This window comes from Bufo gargarizans, chromosome 2 (genome assembly GCF_014858855.1).
Source record: "Bufo gargarizans isolate SCDJY-AF-19 chromosome 2, ASM1485885v1, whole genome shotgun sequence".
Classification (NCBI taxonomy): domain Eukaryota; kingdom Metazoa; phylum Chordata; class Amphibia; order Anura; family Bufonidae; genus Bufo; species Bufo gargarizans.
The window spans coordinates 675,630,769-675,646,682 of NC_058081.1; the positions used below are offsets into that span (position 1 = coordinate 675,630,769).

Consider the following 15,914-nt stretch of genomic DNA (forward strand, 5'->3'; position numbering starts at 1 on the left):
CTTCCCTGGGGGGGGGGGGGGGGGGGAGATGTGTGGCGAAACCAACCTCGCCACTGTGTTTTGGAGGGGGCTGTTTAAAAGCCTCTTGCCTCAGGATTATGGCCCATACTAACTTTTAAACACCTGAACCTATTCAAGTGAATTTTGGATAGGTTTGTCCCCAAGTTATACTGTTTAAATTGATGTAAGTTATATGTATGAACAATGTAAACTCACAAAGTTGTAACAATTTATAATATGTGTAACTTCTCAGCTTGGGAGATAGTTGGGTGGATAGACAGAGGGGGGGAATATGCTGGGTGTGTCTCTATTGTCCCATTGTGTGTTCAAATGGTGATGTCTGTCCTGTTGTCTCCCCATGTATATTGGCGATTTCCCTTTGTCCTGAGAGATAATTGGATTACTTCTCGGTTGTCTCCGGGACAGAGAGGAGGAAACCATGATGCATTGTGGGGATGTGTTGTATCTGTCCTGTATTTTCAACAACTGTAATAAAAACCAGGCTGGGTGTGCCAGTACGTCAGACCACTGCTTGACCCTCAACACGGAGCCTTATCTCGTTATTGGGGGGATTCTCTGTATGCTGTTAGAGACTGATTGCCAGGAGTGTAAGCTGATTGTATGCTTTTCCTGTTCGTCTGCTAGCTATTCGCGAAGTTCCAGTTTGGAGTGCTATTTTGTATCCAGTTCGGGAGTTTGGTGTTCTGCAGTAGCTATGCCTGTCTCTCAGAAAGGGGCATATCGCCTAAACGGATTTTAACCCCTTGTCTGCTGAAACGGTCCGTTACAATTAATATTTAATTTTATGGGAAAAGATTCAATAAAACTTGAGCTTTGGATGAAACTTCAATAAAACTTGAGCTTTGGAGTCAAGTAGGTGGGTGAATTTAGTGATTGACAGCCTTCTCTCTATGACTGTGTGATAGCTAACAATCACTGATAGGACCACCTTCTTGCCTTCAAAGCCCAAAAGAAGCTGGAATTTAAATCAATGAAAAACAAGGTTACTGAATCTTTTCTCATGAATAACCACTGACCTAAACCTAGAAAAGTTGGCTACATGCCTGAGCACAAGGTTAAAGAATTTATGTAGACCAATTATTAATAAAAATGCACAAACTCTTTATTAATCAATTACTATGAAAACACAATAAAAAGTGCCACACAAAAAGATGGAACAGCAGGTGGACACCTGGTGGACAATAGATGTAACACTTCCCACCTCAAGGTAAAAAGTCATAAAAGCAGGACTTTTTTTCTCAAAGAAAAGGTGGTGGAACTCACCCCCTCTCCCCTGGCCACGCCCCTACCCACCCCTAGGACCGCCCCCTAAAGCCGGCCCATTTAGAGAACAGGGATGCAAGTAAAATTTTGGGGGGGCTATAAAAGTCCAGCCCAGCAAAGAAACCCCCCAGATGGGGATGGCACTGTTAATGGGGGATCTGGGGATGGCACTGTTAATGAGGGATCTGGGGATGGCATCCACAGATCCCCCATCCTATTATAGTGCCATCCACAGACCCCCCCACCCCATAACAGTGCCATCCACAGACCCCCACCCCATAACAGTGCCATCTACAGACCCCCCACCCCATAACAGTGCCATCCACAGACCCCCCACCCCATAACAGTGCCATCCACAGACCCCCCACCCCATAACAGTGCCATCCACAGACCCCCCCACCCCATAACAGTGCCATCCACAGACCCCCCCTTAACAGTGCCATCCACAGACCCCCTCCCATTGCCGCTCCAGTACAGACTAGTTATAAAATGTGTACAATTAATAAGGATTCTATTCTGACGTCACGTGCCTGCGCCGCCTACTTTATGAATGAAGCAGGCGGCGCAGGCACGTGACGTCAGTCAGTGACGCTGCCGCTCGTCTGCCCGGCCGCCCTGCATTAAGATAACAGCCCTGTGAGTAGGATGGCTATATTGAATGTTCTACTACAGAGGGGGCCTCATGAATAGAATCCTTATTAATTGTACACATTTTATAACTAGTCTGGAGCTGGGGGCCGGAGCACAGTGAACGCACCGGCCCCCAGCTCCTCCTCCCAGTCCCTCCCCGCTGATACATCGCAGCCTGCGATGCTGGAGCATAGCAGGCTGCGATGTCAAAAGGTGGCGGAACCCCGTTCCGGTGCGTTCCGCCAGAAAAAAAGCCCTGCATATAAGTAACATAAATTAGATAATGCACCACACCCCCATACAGCCTTATAAATAAATGAAAAAGCGAAACACCCCTAAAAATAATTAAACTAAATAGCACATTGCAAAATACCAGAAGCAAAGGGGATGCTGGCTACCAGTAGTGTCCCACTCCAGACACTGTTTGCTGTTCATTAGTGATGAGCGGCAAGGGCAATATTCGAATTTGCAATATTTCACGAATATTTTGTAGAATATTCATCATATATTCGTGGATTTGCGAATTTGAGATTATATTATTGATTGAGAAAATTGGCAATGCATTATTCACATAATGCGCGCTAAATATTGGCGTGGGATAGGCAACTTTTCTATTGGTTACTAGGGATGTTGCTAAGCTGTGACAAAACCTTCTCATTGGCCCACAAGCTAGAAGAAGGGAGAGATGATGACCTGAAATGTACTGTGTTAAAAAAAATAATAATAATAATATTTGTGGTCTGGGTTAACGATGGCGAGAAGGAACTTACCCCATCTACGGCCCCCTCAACTCTAAAGCGGCTAGAATTATGCCGTAACCGCGGCGATGTAGGGACGCCTGAATAGAGGGCATACCCATAAGAGTGCTAATATGAAAGGGAGGGTGGGAGGGGGAAACAAGACGAGACGTTCATTGAGGGAGGGGCGTATGCCGGATATAAAGGGAGCTACACCCCTCCCACAAATGCAGGCCAATAAATCGGCCTTTACACTTGTGGTCGGGGTTAACGATGGCGAGAAGGAACTTACCCCATCTACGGCCCCCTCAACTCTAAAGCGGCTAGAATTATGCCGTAACAGCGGCGATGTAGGGACGCCTGAATAGAGGGCAAAAACAGCAAACTTAAAGGCAGGATTTCCTTTATCACAACACAAAATTACAGAACCAGATTCTGAAAAGCAAGCGACATTTCGACCTTAGGATGAGGAATATACCTGCTAAAACACGATGACCGCCAGCGACCTAACTTTGGATGACGTGCGTCGGCACCTGATTTTATGAAGCTGCGGATGCAGCCCCGATGCGGAATGAATGACCCGACACCGAAGCTGGATCCACACCTAAGCTGGCCAACAGAGGGCGTATATGGGACACAAATTGGTGGGTTGTGAGAGGCGAATGGCCGAAAGGCAATAATGGACTACTCGGCCCAAGGCCATCTAATGCTGCCAGTAACTGATTGAGTACACGGATTTAGCAAGCAACATGTGCGCAGTAGCTAGGTGTTCAGTTAGACAAGGACTAGTGACTCGTGCGGAGGAATCATGGCACCTGTGATGTCCGCTTCTGGCATGATCTGAAAGAAAAGGGAGGTATTAGCTCGTGACAAGGCATCCGCTGCCATGTTTTGTGTACCAGGCAAGTGTGCACAACTGAAATGGAAATGATGCATTAATGAAAGTTGTACTAGACGCCTTAGGAGACTCATAATATGTAAGGACTTAGACAAACCGCTGGTTAAAATATCGATAACAGCTACGTTATCTGTTAAAAACAAAACTGAGCAATTAGACCAATTGCTACCCCAAACACGGGCGGCCGCGACAATGGGATACAACTCAAATAGTGCTGAGGTCTGCAAGAAACCCGGGATTCGTCTGACTCCAACTGGCCACTCGCCTGCCAACCAATGGGTGCCAAAAATGGCTGCAATCCCTGAACTTGCAGCTGCGTCAGAAAAAATTACAGGAGAACTACTACATATTGCGGGAATGAAAAGGGAAATTCCATTCCACTGGTGGAGAAAGTGATCCCACATGTGAAGATCCGCTAGAGCCAGACTGTCTAAGTGCACCGGGCTGTCCTGACAAGGTGCTGAGGGGAGGACTGTCAACAGACGAGAAATGAATGACCGGCCTTGTGGGATTATACGCATGGCGAAGGTCAGCATGCCAAACAGTGATTAGAACTCGGCCTTAGTGGTCACAGTAGTAACCGTGAACCTGTGTATCACTTCCCTGATCCTGTTCAGTTTAGCTGTGTAGCAGTACTATAATATAGTACCAAACTGAGCATAAATCCTGATTAACCTACACAAACAGCCTCAGCCTCTTTTTTTTAAATATGACACAATGTGCTGCAACTTACAGAGAAGCCTGCTGAGAAACTACAAAAGGGGTGCTTAACATAATTGCCTAAACCACATATGTACCCCCCCCTTATATTCTAAATATTTTATTTTAACCCCTTAGTGACCATTAATATGCCTTTCACTGACTTAAACAAAGGAGGATTTAGCTAAAACAGCTTGCTTTAATCAATCAGTACATGTACTTAAAATGGTGCATTAAAAACTATAACTTGTCCTGCAAAAAATAAGACCTCATACAAGTACATTGATGAAAAAACACTTGGTCACTAAGAGGTTAATCTTTACCAGCAAGCAGGGTTCTGACCTGTGCACTGAGCTGGAGCAGGCAGACCTGACTAATAGACCATCGAGCCTGCTCCAGCTCAGGCTCTCTACCTTCCTATCTAACTGCACGGTGGCCCGTGCAAGACTTTACGGCTGCGTCGAAGTTGGGAACACGCTGTCCCCTGTAACCCTACGATGAATGGCCGCGTGGGGAGCCGCACGTAGCTCCCCTGCCGATCGTTCCGGTGCGGTGGTGCTCCCCCCTCACCTTAGGGAGCCGAAACACCGCCGGCCGGACTACGTGGACATGGCTGCTGGATGAGGCAGCATACTCACCTTTGACCGCAGACTCGTGAGCCAGGAACGCTGCCGTCACCTGCCTGCACATGTGGTAGGTAGAAACAAGACGAGACGTTCATTGAGGGAGGGGCGTATGCCGGATATAAAGGCAGCTACACCCCTCCCACAAATGCAGGCCAATAAATCGGCCTTTACACTTGTCATTACGAATATATAGCACTATATTCTAAATATTCGCAAATTCACAAGTGCCGATTTTCGCCCAAAAAAATTGTTTTTCGAATATTCGGACTCAACACTACTGTTCATTCACAAGAGCAAGCATGACCACCGCTGCTGAGTGGTCATAACCCTTGGAAATTAGCAATGTTTGATGTGAGGGAAAAATAAATCAAGTCAGCAAAGGAGAGAATATGGACAATCACAATACATTAGTAAGCAGGGAAGGATTGGGAACCCAAAATGTCCCTGGAAATAAATACCTAAAAGTGGCACCATATTGTAGGAGGGTCTAAATTAACAGGTGGGAGGGCATCGAAAGTAGGGAGGTCAGCAAAGCCATAGCGCAAAATTTTCTTTCCTCTTCCAGTTGTCTCTGATTACGATATGGAGCAGGGGTCTTAGGAGGTGAGATGTGAGACATAGTTGAATTCAGTAGAGCATTTGCAGTCACTGGCCGGGTACATGAGTACCAGATTCTCAAAGAGTTAATTACCAGGGATAGCTTATTATGTACCCAGCCCGCCTCAGAGATGGTGGCTTGGGTGGCCCCCTGGGCTTCGGACTATTGTGAAATTTCCCTGTAAGGTCTATGGCCAATCCACCCCTGTTAGTAAGTGCCTTGTTTTAACTTTGTTGACATGATAAATGCCAGTTGCTGGTGTGAGACAATCCCTTGAATTCCTTCTGGATTTGTTGTAAAGATCTGTATATATTTGAGTTAAAGCCTATTATTGTATGTGGTTCTTTTGTGCTCTTTTGAGCACCTTTTTAATTTATGCATGGATGAGATCTGAGGTAAAAGAGCATCAAATCTGAACCACAAACGGCAATTAACGCATGCGGTTTTTGCAAAAAATTTATTGCGGAAATGCAAAAAAATTTGTGCGGAATATCTGCAAGTCAGCTGGCAGCCGTGTGCAGGCAATCGTCATTTCTTTGAATAGGTTATTGTTTATCCATTGTAATTGCAAAAAAAAAAAAAACAGTAATAAAAACGCTAATCTAAAATGACATTTTATGTATCTCATAAAAAGACGCCTTAGAGCTGTCTTAATGCAGCCTTACTCTTTGTGTGGTTTACGAGCATGGATGCAGTAATAGCCATCAGAATCACTGACCTCCATTTCTGACATTACAGACCGTGCCAGCACCTTTAATTTAACAATTTCATACCCGGCCTCTTTAAAAGATTTTTCCACGTCATCCTTAGATAAGGGCAGATGGGAAAAACAGCTATTACCAATATGGTAGTATGAACAGTTAAGAATACCCTGAATTATAATGTGAGCACCGGGTTTAAGCAGCTCCTTAAGCTTTTGCAATACATTGATGAAAGCTTCCCGGTCTTGACAAACATTTTCTATGCAGAGACAGCTAATCAGACAGTCAGCTTCTGGCATAGGTACGTCAAATGGCTTCTCCGCAAGAGCATCACACTTCAACACTTTGGATATTTTTCTCCTCAGCGTTTCTTCCTTTTTTTCCCAGTTATCTCTATAGAGAAGAATAGACAGATACGTTTTTAGTCAATGCTTCACCACATTAAAAAGCATCATATTAAAAATGATCAGTCCTCTATAAACTTTTTGCAAAAGTTATCTGCAAAATATACATCCTTCATGTATTGTAGGTAATCTCCAATCTCTATATCTGTGCTGTGCTCTTTTCAGTTCTATATAAAGCAGTATGGTGGCTTCTTGTGAAGCTACCACTATTTTTCTTTAGTTAAAAGGACTGTCTATTTGTTAAAATTCTTTTTGTTTGACGGGTCCGCTGAAAGTTAACTCATCGCAGGGGGTCCCTCGCTGAAACTCCCAAACTGTAATCCGTGGGATAATCTGGAAGCAGGCTTCCCTTTAGCACAGTTATACGCAAATTGAGAATTACATGGCGTGCATTTGCAATGTCCCCCAAAATAAGATAATGAAAAGGAATTTTATTACTAGGGTCCCCACTGATTAACCACAATCTGTGCAGAAACAAGTAACACGTTTTCAAATCTCCTACAGTGAAAATGAAGCATTACATACATGCAATAGGGGATTACAATGCAGGCTTTGGCACCATAAAAAAGCTTTGTGCACAATTTTGTGGTTTTATGATATTTTGACAAATGTGGAAAAACTGCTTTATGGGATGATCCTAAGGAATTACAGTAGGACCTGTGCATGTTCATGTGAACTCTGCATGTCCTCAATCCATAGATGAGAGCAGCAAGGAGACAGAGGATTGTGATCTGCATACAGTAAATACATGGGGTCTGTTCCGATGTATTCGTTTAGGGTTTCTGCCCTGGATCTGCAATTATGGGGTCTGCCCTGGGCCTGTATTTATATATACAGGTCCTTCTAAAAAAATTAGCATATTGTGATAAAGTTCATTATTTTCTGTAATGTACTGATAAACATTAGACTTTCATATATTTTAGATTCATTACAAACCAACTGAAGTAGTTCAAGCCTTTTATTGTTTTAATATTGATGATTTTGGCATACAGCTCATGAAAACCCCAAATTCCTATCTAAAAAAATTAGCATATCATGAAAAGGTTCTCTAAACGAGCTTTTAACCTAATCATCTGAATCAACTAATTAACTCTAAACACCTGCAAAAGATTCCTGAGGCTTTTAAAAACTCCCAGCCTGGTTCATTACTCAAAACTGCAATCATGGGTAAGACTGCCGACCTGACTGCTGTCCAGAAGGCCATCATTGACACCCTCAGGCAAGAGGGTAAGACACAGAAAGAAATTTCTGAACGAATAGGCTGTTCCCAGAGTGTTGTATCAAGGCACCTCAGTGGGAAGTCTGTGGGAAGGAAAAAGTGTGGCAGAAAACGCTGCACAACGAGAAGAGGTGACCGGACCCTGAGGAAGATTGCGGAGAAGAACCGATTCCAGACCTTGGGGGACCTGCGGAAGCAGTGGACTGAGTCTGGAGTAGAAACATCCAGAGCCACCGTGTACAGGCGTGTGCAGGAAATGGGCTACAGGTGCCGCATTCCCAGGTCAAGCCACTTTTGAGAGAAACAGCGGCAGAAGCGCCTGACCTGGGCTACAGAGAAGCAGCACTGGACTGTTGCTCAGTGGTCCAAAGGGTCAATGCAGCTAGCTATCAGGAGATTTTGGAGCACTTCATGCTTCCATCTGCTGAAAAGCTTTATGGAGATGAAGATTTCATTTTTCAGCACGACCTGGCACCTGCTCACAGTGCCAAAACCACTGGTAAATGTTTTACTGACTATGGTATTACTGTGCTCAATTGGCCTGCCAACTCTCCTGACCTGAACCCCATAGAGAATCTGTGGGATATTGGGAAGAGAAAGTTGAGAGACGCAAGACCCAACACTCTGGATGAGCTTAAGGCCGCTATCGAAGCATCCTGGGCCTCCATAACACCTCAGCAGTGCCACAGGCTAATTGCCTCCATGCCACGCCGCATTGAAGCAGTCATTTCTGCAAAAGGATTCCCGACCAGGTATTGAGTGCATAACTGAACATAATTATTTGAATGTTGACTTTTTTTGTATTAAAATCACTTTTCTTTTATTGGTCGGATGAAATATGCTAATTTTTTTAGATAGGAAATTTGGGTTTTCATGAGCTGTATGCCAAAATCATCAATATTAAAACAATAAAAGGCTTGAACTACTTCAGTTGGTATGTAATGAATCTAAAATATATGAAAGTCTAATGTTTATCAGTACATTACAGAAAATAATGAACTTTATCACAATATGCTAATTTTTTTAGAAGGACCTGTAGTATCTGTTCTCGGGTCAGTATTTGTTCAGGGTGCTTGGTATGGGGAGTATAATATATAAGGTCTGGGTCGGTATTTAGACAGTCTGGTTTGGTGGCTTGTATTTATTTAGAGGACCTTTTCTGGAGTTTATATTTATCAGGTTTCTATAATAGTTTATGAATTTGTAGTCTGTATTTGTTTAGTGAGGTCTGTATTCTTGAGTCTTGGTCTTGGGTCTCAGAGATGAGAGATTTCTTGAAATTTGTTTCATGCCTGATTTGTCAATAAAAATAAATAAAATGATTAATTAAAAATCACTAGTCAGACCACACATGGAGGACTGTGTACAGTTCTGGACTACTGTGAACAAGGCAGACATAGCAGAGCTGGAGAGGGTTCAGAGGAGGGCAACTAAAGTAATAACTGGAATGGGTGGACTACAATACCCTGAAAGATTATCAAAATTAGGGTTATTCACTTTAGAAAAAAGATGACTGAGGGGAGATCTAATTACTATGTTTTAATATATCAAGGGGCAGTATAGAGATCTCTCCAACCATCTATTTATCCCCAGGACTGTGACGAGGGGACATCCTCTGCATCTGGAGGAAAGATGGTTTGTACACAAACATAGAAGAGGATTCTTTATGGTAAGAGCAGTGAGACTATGGAACTCTCTGCCTGAGGAGGTGGTGATGGTGAGTACAATAAAAGAGTTCAAGAGGGGCCTGGATGTATTTCTGGAGTGTAATAATATTACAGGCTATAGCTACTAGAGAGGGGTCATTGATCCAGAGAGTTATTCTGATTGCCTGATTGGAGTTGGGGAAAATTGGTTTCTACCTCACTATGGTTGTTTGCCTTTCTCTGGATCAATATATATAAACTGAAAAGAATGGTGTGGTATTAAACAGGCAGAAAGGGCTCAAACCCACATGCAGTTGTGCATATATATACAGGGGAGAAAATCCTGCACTTGTGGCCCGTTGCTAATGATGATCCACAGACTCCTCCCTCCTCCCATTGCTAGCATGGTTACATGCTGGAGGTAACGGGTGAGTTGTCTGTGAGTCGGACCTCATGCTCCTGTAATTTGCCTACTGGCCCCTGGTATTGCCCATATGGCCCAGGTAGGTGAGTGTTAGGTCCCAAGCTACTTGAGAAACCGTGGCGCGGTGCTTGGGCTCAGACATGTCTTACACCGTAGGACATTTTGGTAATCTATCAATTTATTAATCAGTTTGAGGGTTTAGTAAGACCGCAGAGTGCACCTGTCTTTACTATTATTATATTGTTATATTGTTCCTCTGGATCAACTTGCAGGATAACAGGCTGAACTTGATGGACAGATGTCTTTTTTCAACCTCATAAATTATGTTACTATGTTACTATTCCCGAATCGATTCTATACTAATCAAATTTGCTCCAATTGGCCTGAAAATTGGTATATGATACTCTGATTTATTTTGACTTTTTTTTAATATTTTGTCTCTCTTATCTTTAGTTTTTTTTATGTGTATTTGCCAGATGGTGTTTAAACACACGCTGTGTTAATTGACAAAGGAAGTACTTGGCTTGTTCTCAACTAGCAATTCACAGTAAAGGGTAATATTGGCGGTACACGTTCAATAGAAAATATGATTCTCAGCCTGAAGGAACGTTAAATATGAAAATAATGAATATTTTAATAGAACTCAATAAAGGGGTATAGATAAAATCAGGCATACAGGAAATCAGAAATGCGGAGAGGGATCAGGTAAAAGTCCATCCAGCACTCTGAGAGCCTGACTAGTAACCTGTGTATAAGGCCAGCGTCCAGTGTTGGGTGCTCACTGATAGACGTATTTCCACAGGGTATTATGACCGCACCACTCAGTGCAGGGACTGACACTATTGGTCTACTCCACTAATCATTTGCATATGCTCCAGGTTCCTAGCAATGCCGTGGACAATCAATGCAGTAAAAGCAGCTCTAATGGGTTATGGTGCACCCTAACGCTGCTGCTCTAACAGATGAATGATGCGTCTACTTAGATACGCTCACATGCAGACAGTTCTAGGGACAAGTTTATCACTTAATGAAACTGTTGAGTGACAGATAGATGACACGGCAATCGTTCTACGCGTTTCAACATGAATGATGTATCTCATGTCTCATCAGGAGCGAAACTGCTTTATTACAGTGTCAAGTTAAGTGAAACAACTGCACTGTAACGTGCGTGCATCGGCGCTGTGATGGCTGTGTGTGGCCAGCTACACGCCGAGTATAAATAATCTAAGCCCCGCCACCCGATACTGGGTGCCGGCTCTGGTCTCCAATCAGGGACGGAGGGGCGTCCTTTGACGCGCTCCCTGACAAAACCGTCGCACAGTGCATCATCATACATTCTCGAGGAGGAGCATAACTATGCTCAATTATATAGGGGAATATCCAAATGCGGTTTAAATCGTCGAATAACCACACTTAAAAGAATTAATCAGGGTATACAAGGAGGATCAAAACATGAGAAGTGCCATCAAAAAGTGGTTTAGATGGTCCACACAGACAGCATATAATTAAGATGAGTAACTATAATATGAGCCACAATTCCACAAAACATGCGAGCTGGTGGCATCAAATAATAGACACTCTAGAAGAATGCCACCCACATTCACGGTGGCAGAATAATAGACCACGTATCCTAGTATCTTAAATAAAGCAGGAAAACGAAACTGCTTCATTTAATCCCTTGGGATGTACTGTGTCCAGTTTGAAAATCCATTCGGTCTCTTTGCGGAGCAATGGCACATCAATGTCCGCTCCGCGGTGACAATGTGCTCGATCCCTTGGACTTTCAGCACATCTGGGTTGCCCCCATGATGATCACACACGTGGCGTGCCACAGATGTATCACGCTTATTTTTGATGTTCAGTAGGTGCTCACCAATACGTCTCTGTAATTCACGTATGGTCTTCCCCACATACCGTACACCACATTGGCAAGTCAAAAAGTACACCACTCCCACTAATGTACATCTAATGTACATCTAATGAAGGATCTGATGGAGAATCTTTCCTTAGTCACTTGACTAGTAAAATATGCCCCCTTCATGATGTTACCACAAATGATACATGTACCGCATGGAAAGGTACCAGTGAGTGTATTTTTTAGCCATGTGTCAGATGTTGGATGTGAGTAAATACTGTGGACCAGACGATCACGTATGTTGGAACTACGGCGAAATGTTAAGGAGGGACGATCTAACACCAACTCGCCAATATCTGGGTCAGACTGCAGATTTGGCCAATGTTTCTGAAGGATGTCACGTACATGTTTCTCTGCTTTTGGCATACGTTGCTATAATCCTTGGAAAATTAGGGCCTCTGTTTGGGAATCAGTAGTTGATCACGGCTAACACTCATAGAGTGATGGTATGCTCTCTTGAGTGTTTGCTCAGGATATCCCCTGCGCTTGAATCGTGTCCTCAGGTCATTAGCAGCCACCTTGAAATCCCTAATTTCTGAGCAGTTGCTCCTGGCTCTCAGGTACTGGCCTTTGGGAATGGCACTCCTGAGAGCCAGGGGATGTCCACTATCCCACCTCAGTAGGCTGTTAGTGGCGGTCTGCTTGCGAAACAGATTTGTCGTGATCTTCCTATCTGTCCCCAACCGCAACAGTCAGGTCCAGAAAAGTCATGACATGAATAATGAACCTAGCTGATTATTATTCAGTTCAGCTACGAATTTGGTGAACAAATCCTTGGTCCCCTTCCACAGTAAAAACACGTCGTCAATATACCTGATCCAGATTAATATCAACGACGTGTACTGCTCCATGGCATCACCATCACCAAAGATATTCCCTTTTGTTTAGGAATGGCAGCAGTACAGTTTGACTGTGAAAAGGGTAGATTAATAGAGAAATGTGACTATAATATTAGCAACAGCAGTAGTAGCATAGCATGGAACTCCTACGACTCAGATTTTTAATTTTTTATATTTTTTTGTTCTCTCTTATCTTTAATTTTTTTATGATTTTTTTTTCCAAATGGTGTTTAAACAGACACTGTGTTATGGGGGAAAAAACTGGCTTGTTGGGATGAAGCGTCCAATAATTATGCCTGATTTTCCCTGTCAATATTCACAGTAAAATGGTGCCGGCCGCTGTTTTTATGCCATTTTTCCAGAATTAATCCCAAAAAGCTTTGTATTCATTTTGCATTCAAATTCATGTAAAATTCGTAACAAATCTTATTAATTTAGAATTGATTAACTCATCGCCAGTCTTATTTTATTTGTGTTGCCAAGTTTTTGAATAGACCTGAAATTATAGTCTACTTAAATATGCCAATTCTTACATGGTACTCAGTGCAGTCAGTGAGCTGTGTAATGCACATATGTATTGGCTCATCCAGAACGAAAGAAACTCTTGGTACCTGCCACTCAGAATGCCCCAATAAGATATTTGAAATGGTTTTCTCACCTCTGACCTAAAAATATGTGGCTTCATCAAATAACTTTTAAATTCTATATTGTTTTAATATTTTATCATTTTAATTCCTATGATGTACCTGTTACCTTCCAGTTCACACACGTATTTGGCAAAATGAGACCAGTCTAAAGCAGCTGGGTCCTTTTTCAGCCATTTTTCCAATTGCTCTCGGTTTTGCTCAAGAAAATCTGAGGTTATGATGCTGTTGAACACTTCACAAGAAGAGAACAGATGATAAAATCCGGGTCCAGCTCCGAAGTCAATTAGTATGTCTCCTTTCACACCTGCTTAGGGATAAAACACAGTTCAAGCTTCTAATGAGCAACATGGAAACAAATAAAAGACCAACATTTTAATTTCAGCTACACATAGATGAAAACGCATTGCAACAATTTCTCAAAGCACGGGTTAACAGCCCAAAAAATCTTAATATTTATGGTTCTGATTCTGTAGTTTACAGAAACAACACATATGTGGTCGTAAACTGCTGTACGGGCACACGGCAGGGCGCAGAAGGAAAGGAATGCAATACGGTTTTTGGAGGCAGATTTTGCTGGACTGGTTTTTTGACACCATGTCCCATTTGAAGCCTCACTGATGCACCCCTAGAGTAGAAACTCCAAAAAAGTGACCCCATTTTAGAAACTACACCACTCAAGGTATTCAAAACTGATTTGACAAACTTTGTTAACCCTTTAGGTGTTGCACAAGAATTAATGGAAAATAGAGATAAAATTTCAAAATTTCACTTTTTTGGCAGATTTTCAATTTTAATAATTTTTTTCCACTTACAAAGCAAGGGTTAACAGCCAAAAAAATCTCAATATTTATGGCCCTGATTCTGTAGTTTACAGAAACACCCCATATGTGTTCGTAAACTGCTGTACGGGCACACGGCAGGGTGCAGAAGGAAAGGAATGCCATACAAATTTTTGGGAAGGCAGATTTTGCTGGACTGTTTTTTTTACACCATGTCCCATTTGAAGCCCCCCTGATGCACCCATAGAGTAGAAACTCGAAAAAAGTGACCCCATTTTAGAAACTACAGGATAGGGTGGCGGTTTTGTTGGTACTATTTTAGGGTACTTTTAGGTTGCTCTATTTTTGGTTGCTCTATATTACACTTTTTGAGAGGCAAGGTAACAAGAAATAGCTGTTTTGGCACCGTTTTTATTTTTTGCTATTTATAACATTCATCTGACAGGTTAGATGATGCAGAATTTTTATAGAGCAGGTTGTCACGGACGCGACAATACCAAATATGACAAAAAAAATGATTCTTTAGTGTCTCCACATTCTGAAAGCCATAGTTTTATTTATTTTTGGGGTGACTGTCTTGTGTTGGGGCTAATTTTTTTCGGGAAGAGATGATGGTTTGATTGCAACTATTTTGGGGTGCATATGATTTTTTGATCACTTGTTATTACACTTTTTGTGATGAAAGGTGATAAAAAAAATTGCTTTTTTTACACCATTTTTATTTTATTATTTTTACGGTATTCACCTGAGGGGTTTGGTCATGTAATATTTTTATAGAGCAGGTTTTTACAGATGCGGTGATACCTAATATGTATACTTTTTTATGTAAGTTTTACACAATAATATCATTTTTGAAACAAAAAAAATCATGTTTTAGTGTCTTCATATTCTGAGAGCCATAATTTTTTCAGTTTTTGGGTGATTATCTTAGGTAGGTTCTCATTTTTTGCGGGATGAGATGACAGTTTGATTGGCACTATTTTGGGGTGTATGTGACTTTTTGATCGCTTGTTATTACACTTTTTGTGATGTAAGATGACAAAAAATTGCTTTTTTTGCACAGTTTATTTTTATTTATTTTTTTACGGTGTTCACCTGAGGGGTTAGGTCATGTGATATTTTTATAGAGCAGGTTCTTACAGACGCACGATACCTAATATGTATAGTTTTTGTTATTTATTTTACTTTAACACAATGACAGCATTTTAGAAAAAAAAGGGGGGGTTTTAGAGTCTCCATAGTCTGAGACCCATATTTCTTTTTACTTTTTCGGCGATTGGCTCATGTAGGGACTCATTTTTTGCGGGATGAGGTGCCAATTTGATTGGTACCAATTTGGCATACATACAACTTTTTAAATCACTTTTATTACTTTTTTGGGGAAGTAAGGTGGGCAAAATTTCAATTTCATCATAGTATTTATTTTTTATGGCGTTAGTAACATGGCCGTTTCATAGATCAGGTCATTATGGACGCGGTGATATAAAAATGTGTTTTTTTATTTTTTCATTTTTTTCACATTTTCTTTACATTTTTTTGACCCACTTGGTTCTTGAAGATCCAGTGGGTCTGATGTCTGTATAATACAGTACAGTACACTATATACTGTGTTTTTACTCTTAGTCTGATCAGACTTCTGCCTTTAGCAGAAGTCTGATGAGACTTAGCCTTACCATGGCAAGCTGGAAGCCTGTAAAGGCGTCCGGATGCCATGGTAACCATCACCCGCTGCCACAACAGACCAGTGGGTGATGGGGATAGAGGGGTGCCCTCTCCCTCTGTGATCCCATTTAGAATCGGGGGCTGAAACTGCACAGCAGCCGCCGATGAGAGAGGGGGGAGCTCCCTCCCTGTTAACCCCATTCATA

General features: G+C 42.2%; 1 protein-coding gene across 4 annotated transcripts in view; it reads right to left on the reverse strand.

Moving 5' to 3' along the window:
• Positions 1–15,914, reverse strand: part of LOC122928944 (nicotinamide N-methyltransferase-like) — a 35,678-nt gene that overhangs the window by 14,329 nt on the left and 5,435 nt on the right. For 2 of the 4 annotated variants that reach the window (XM_044282290.1, XM_044282289.1), the window contains exons 2-3: positions 13,367–13,571; positions 6,343–6,566 (exon numbers count right to left, since the gene is read on the reverse strand). In XM_044282290.1, the coding sequence (XP_044138225.1) occupies positions 6,343–6,566; positions 13,367–13,571 (429 nt within the window). Of the gene's footprint in view, positions 1–2,059; positions 3,492–5,928; positions 6,567–13,366; positions 13,572–15,914 lie in introns of those variants that run through there. The other 2 variants (XM_044282288.1, XM_044282287.1) reach the window with 2 other exon arrangements.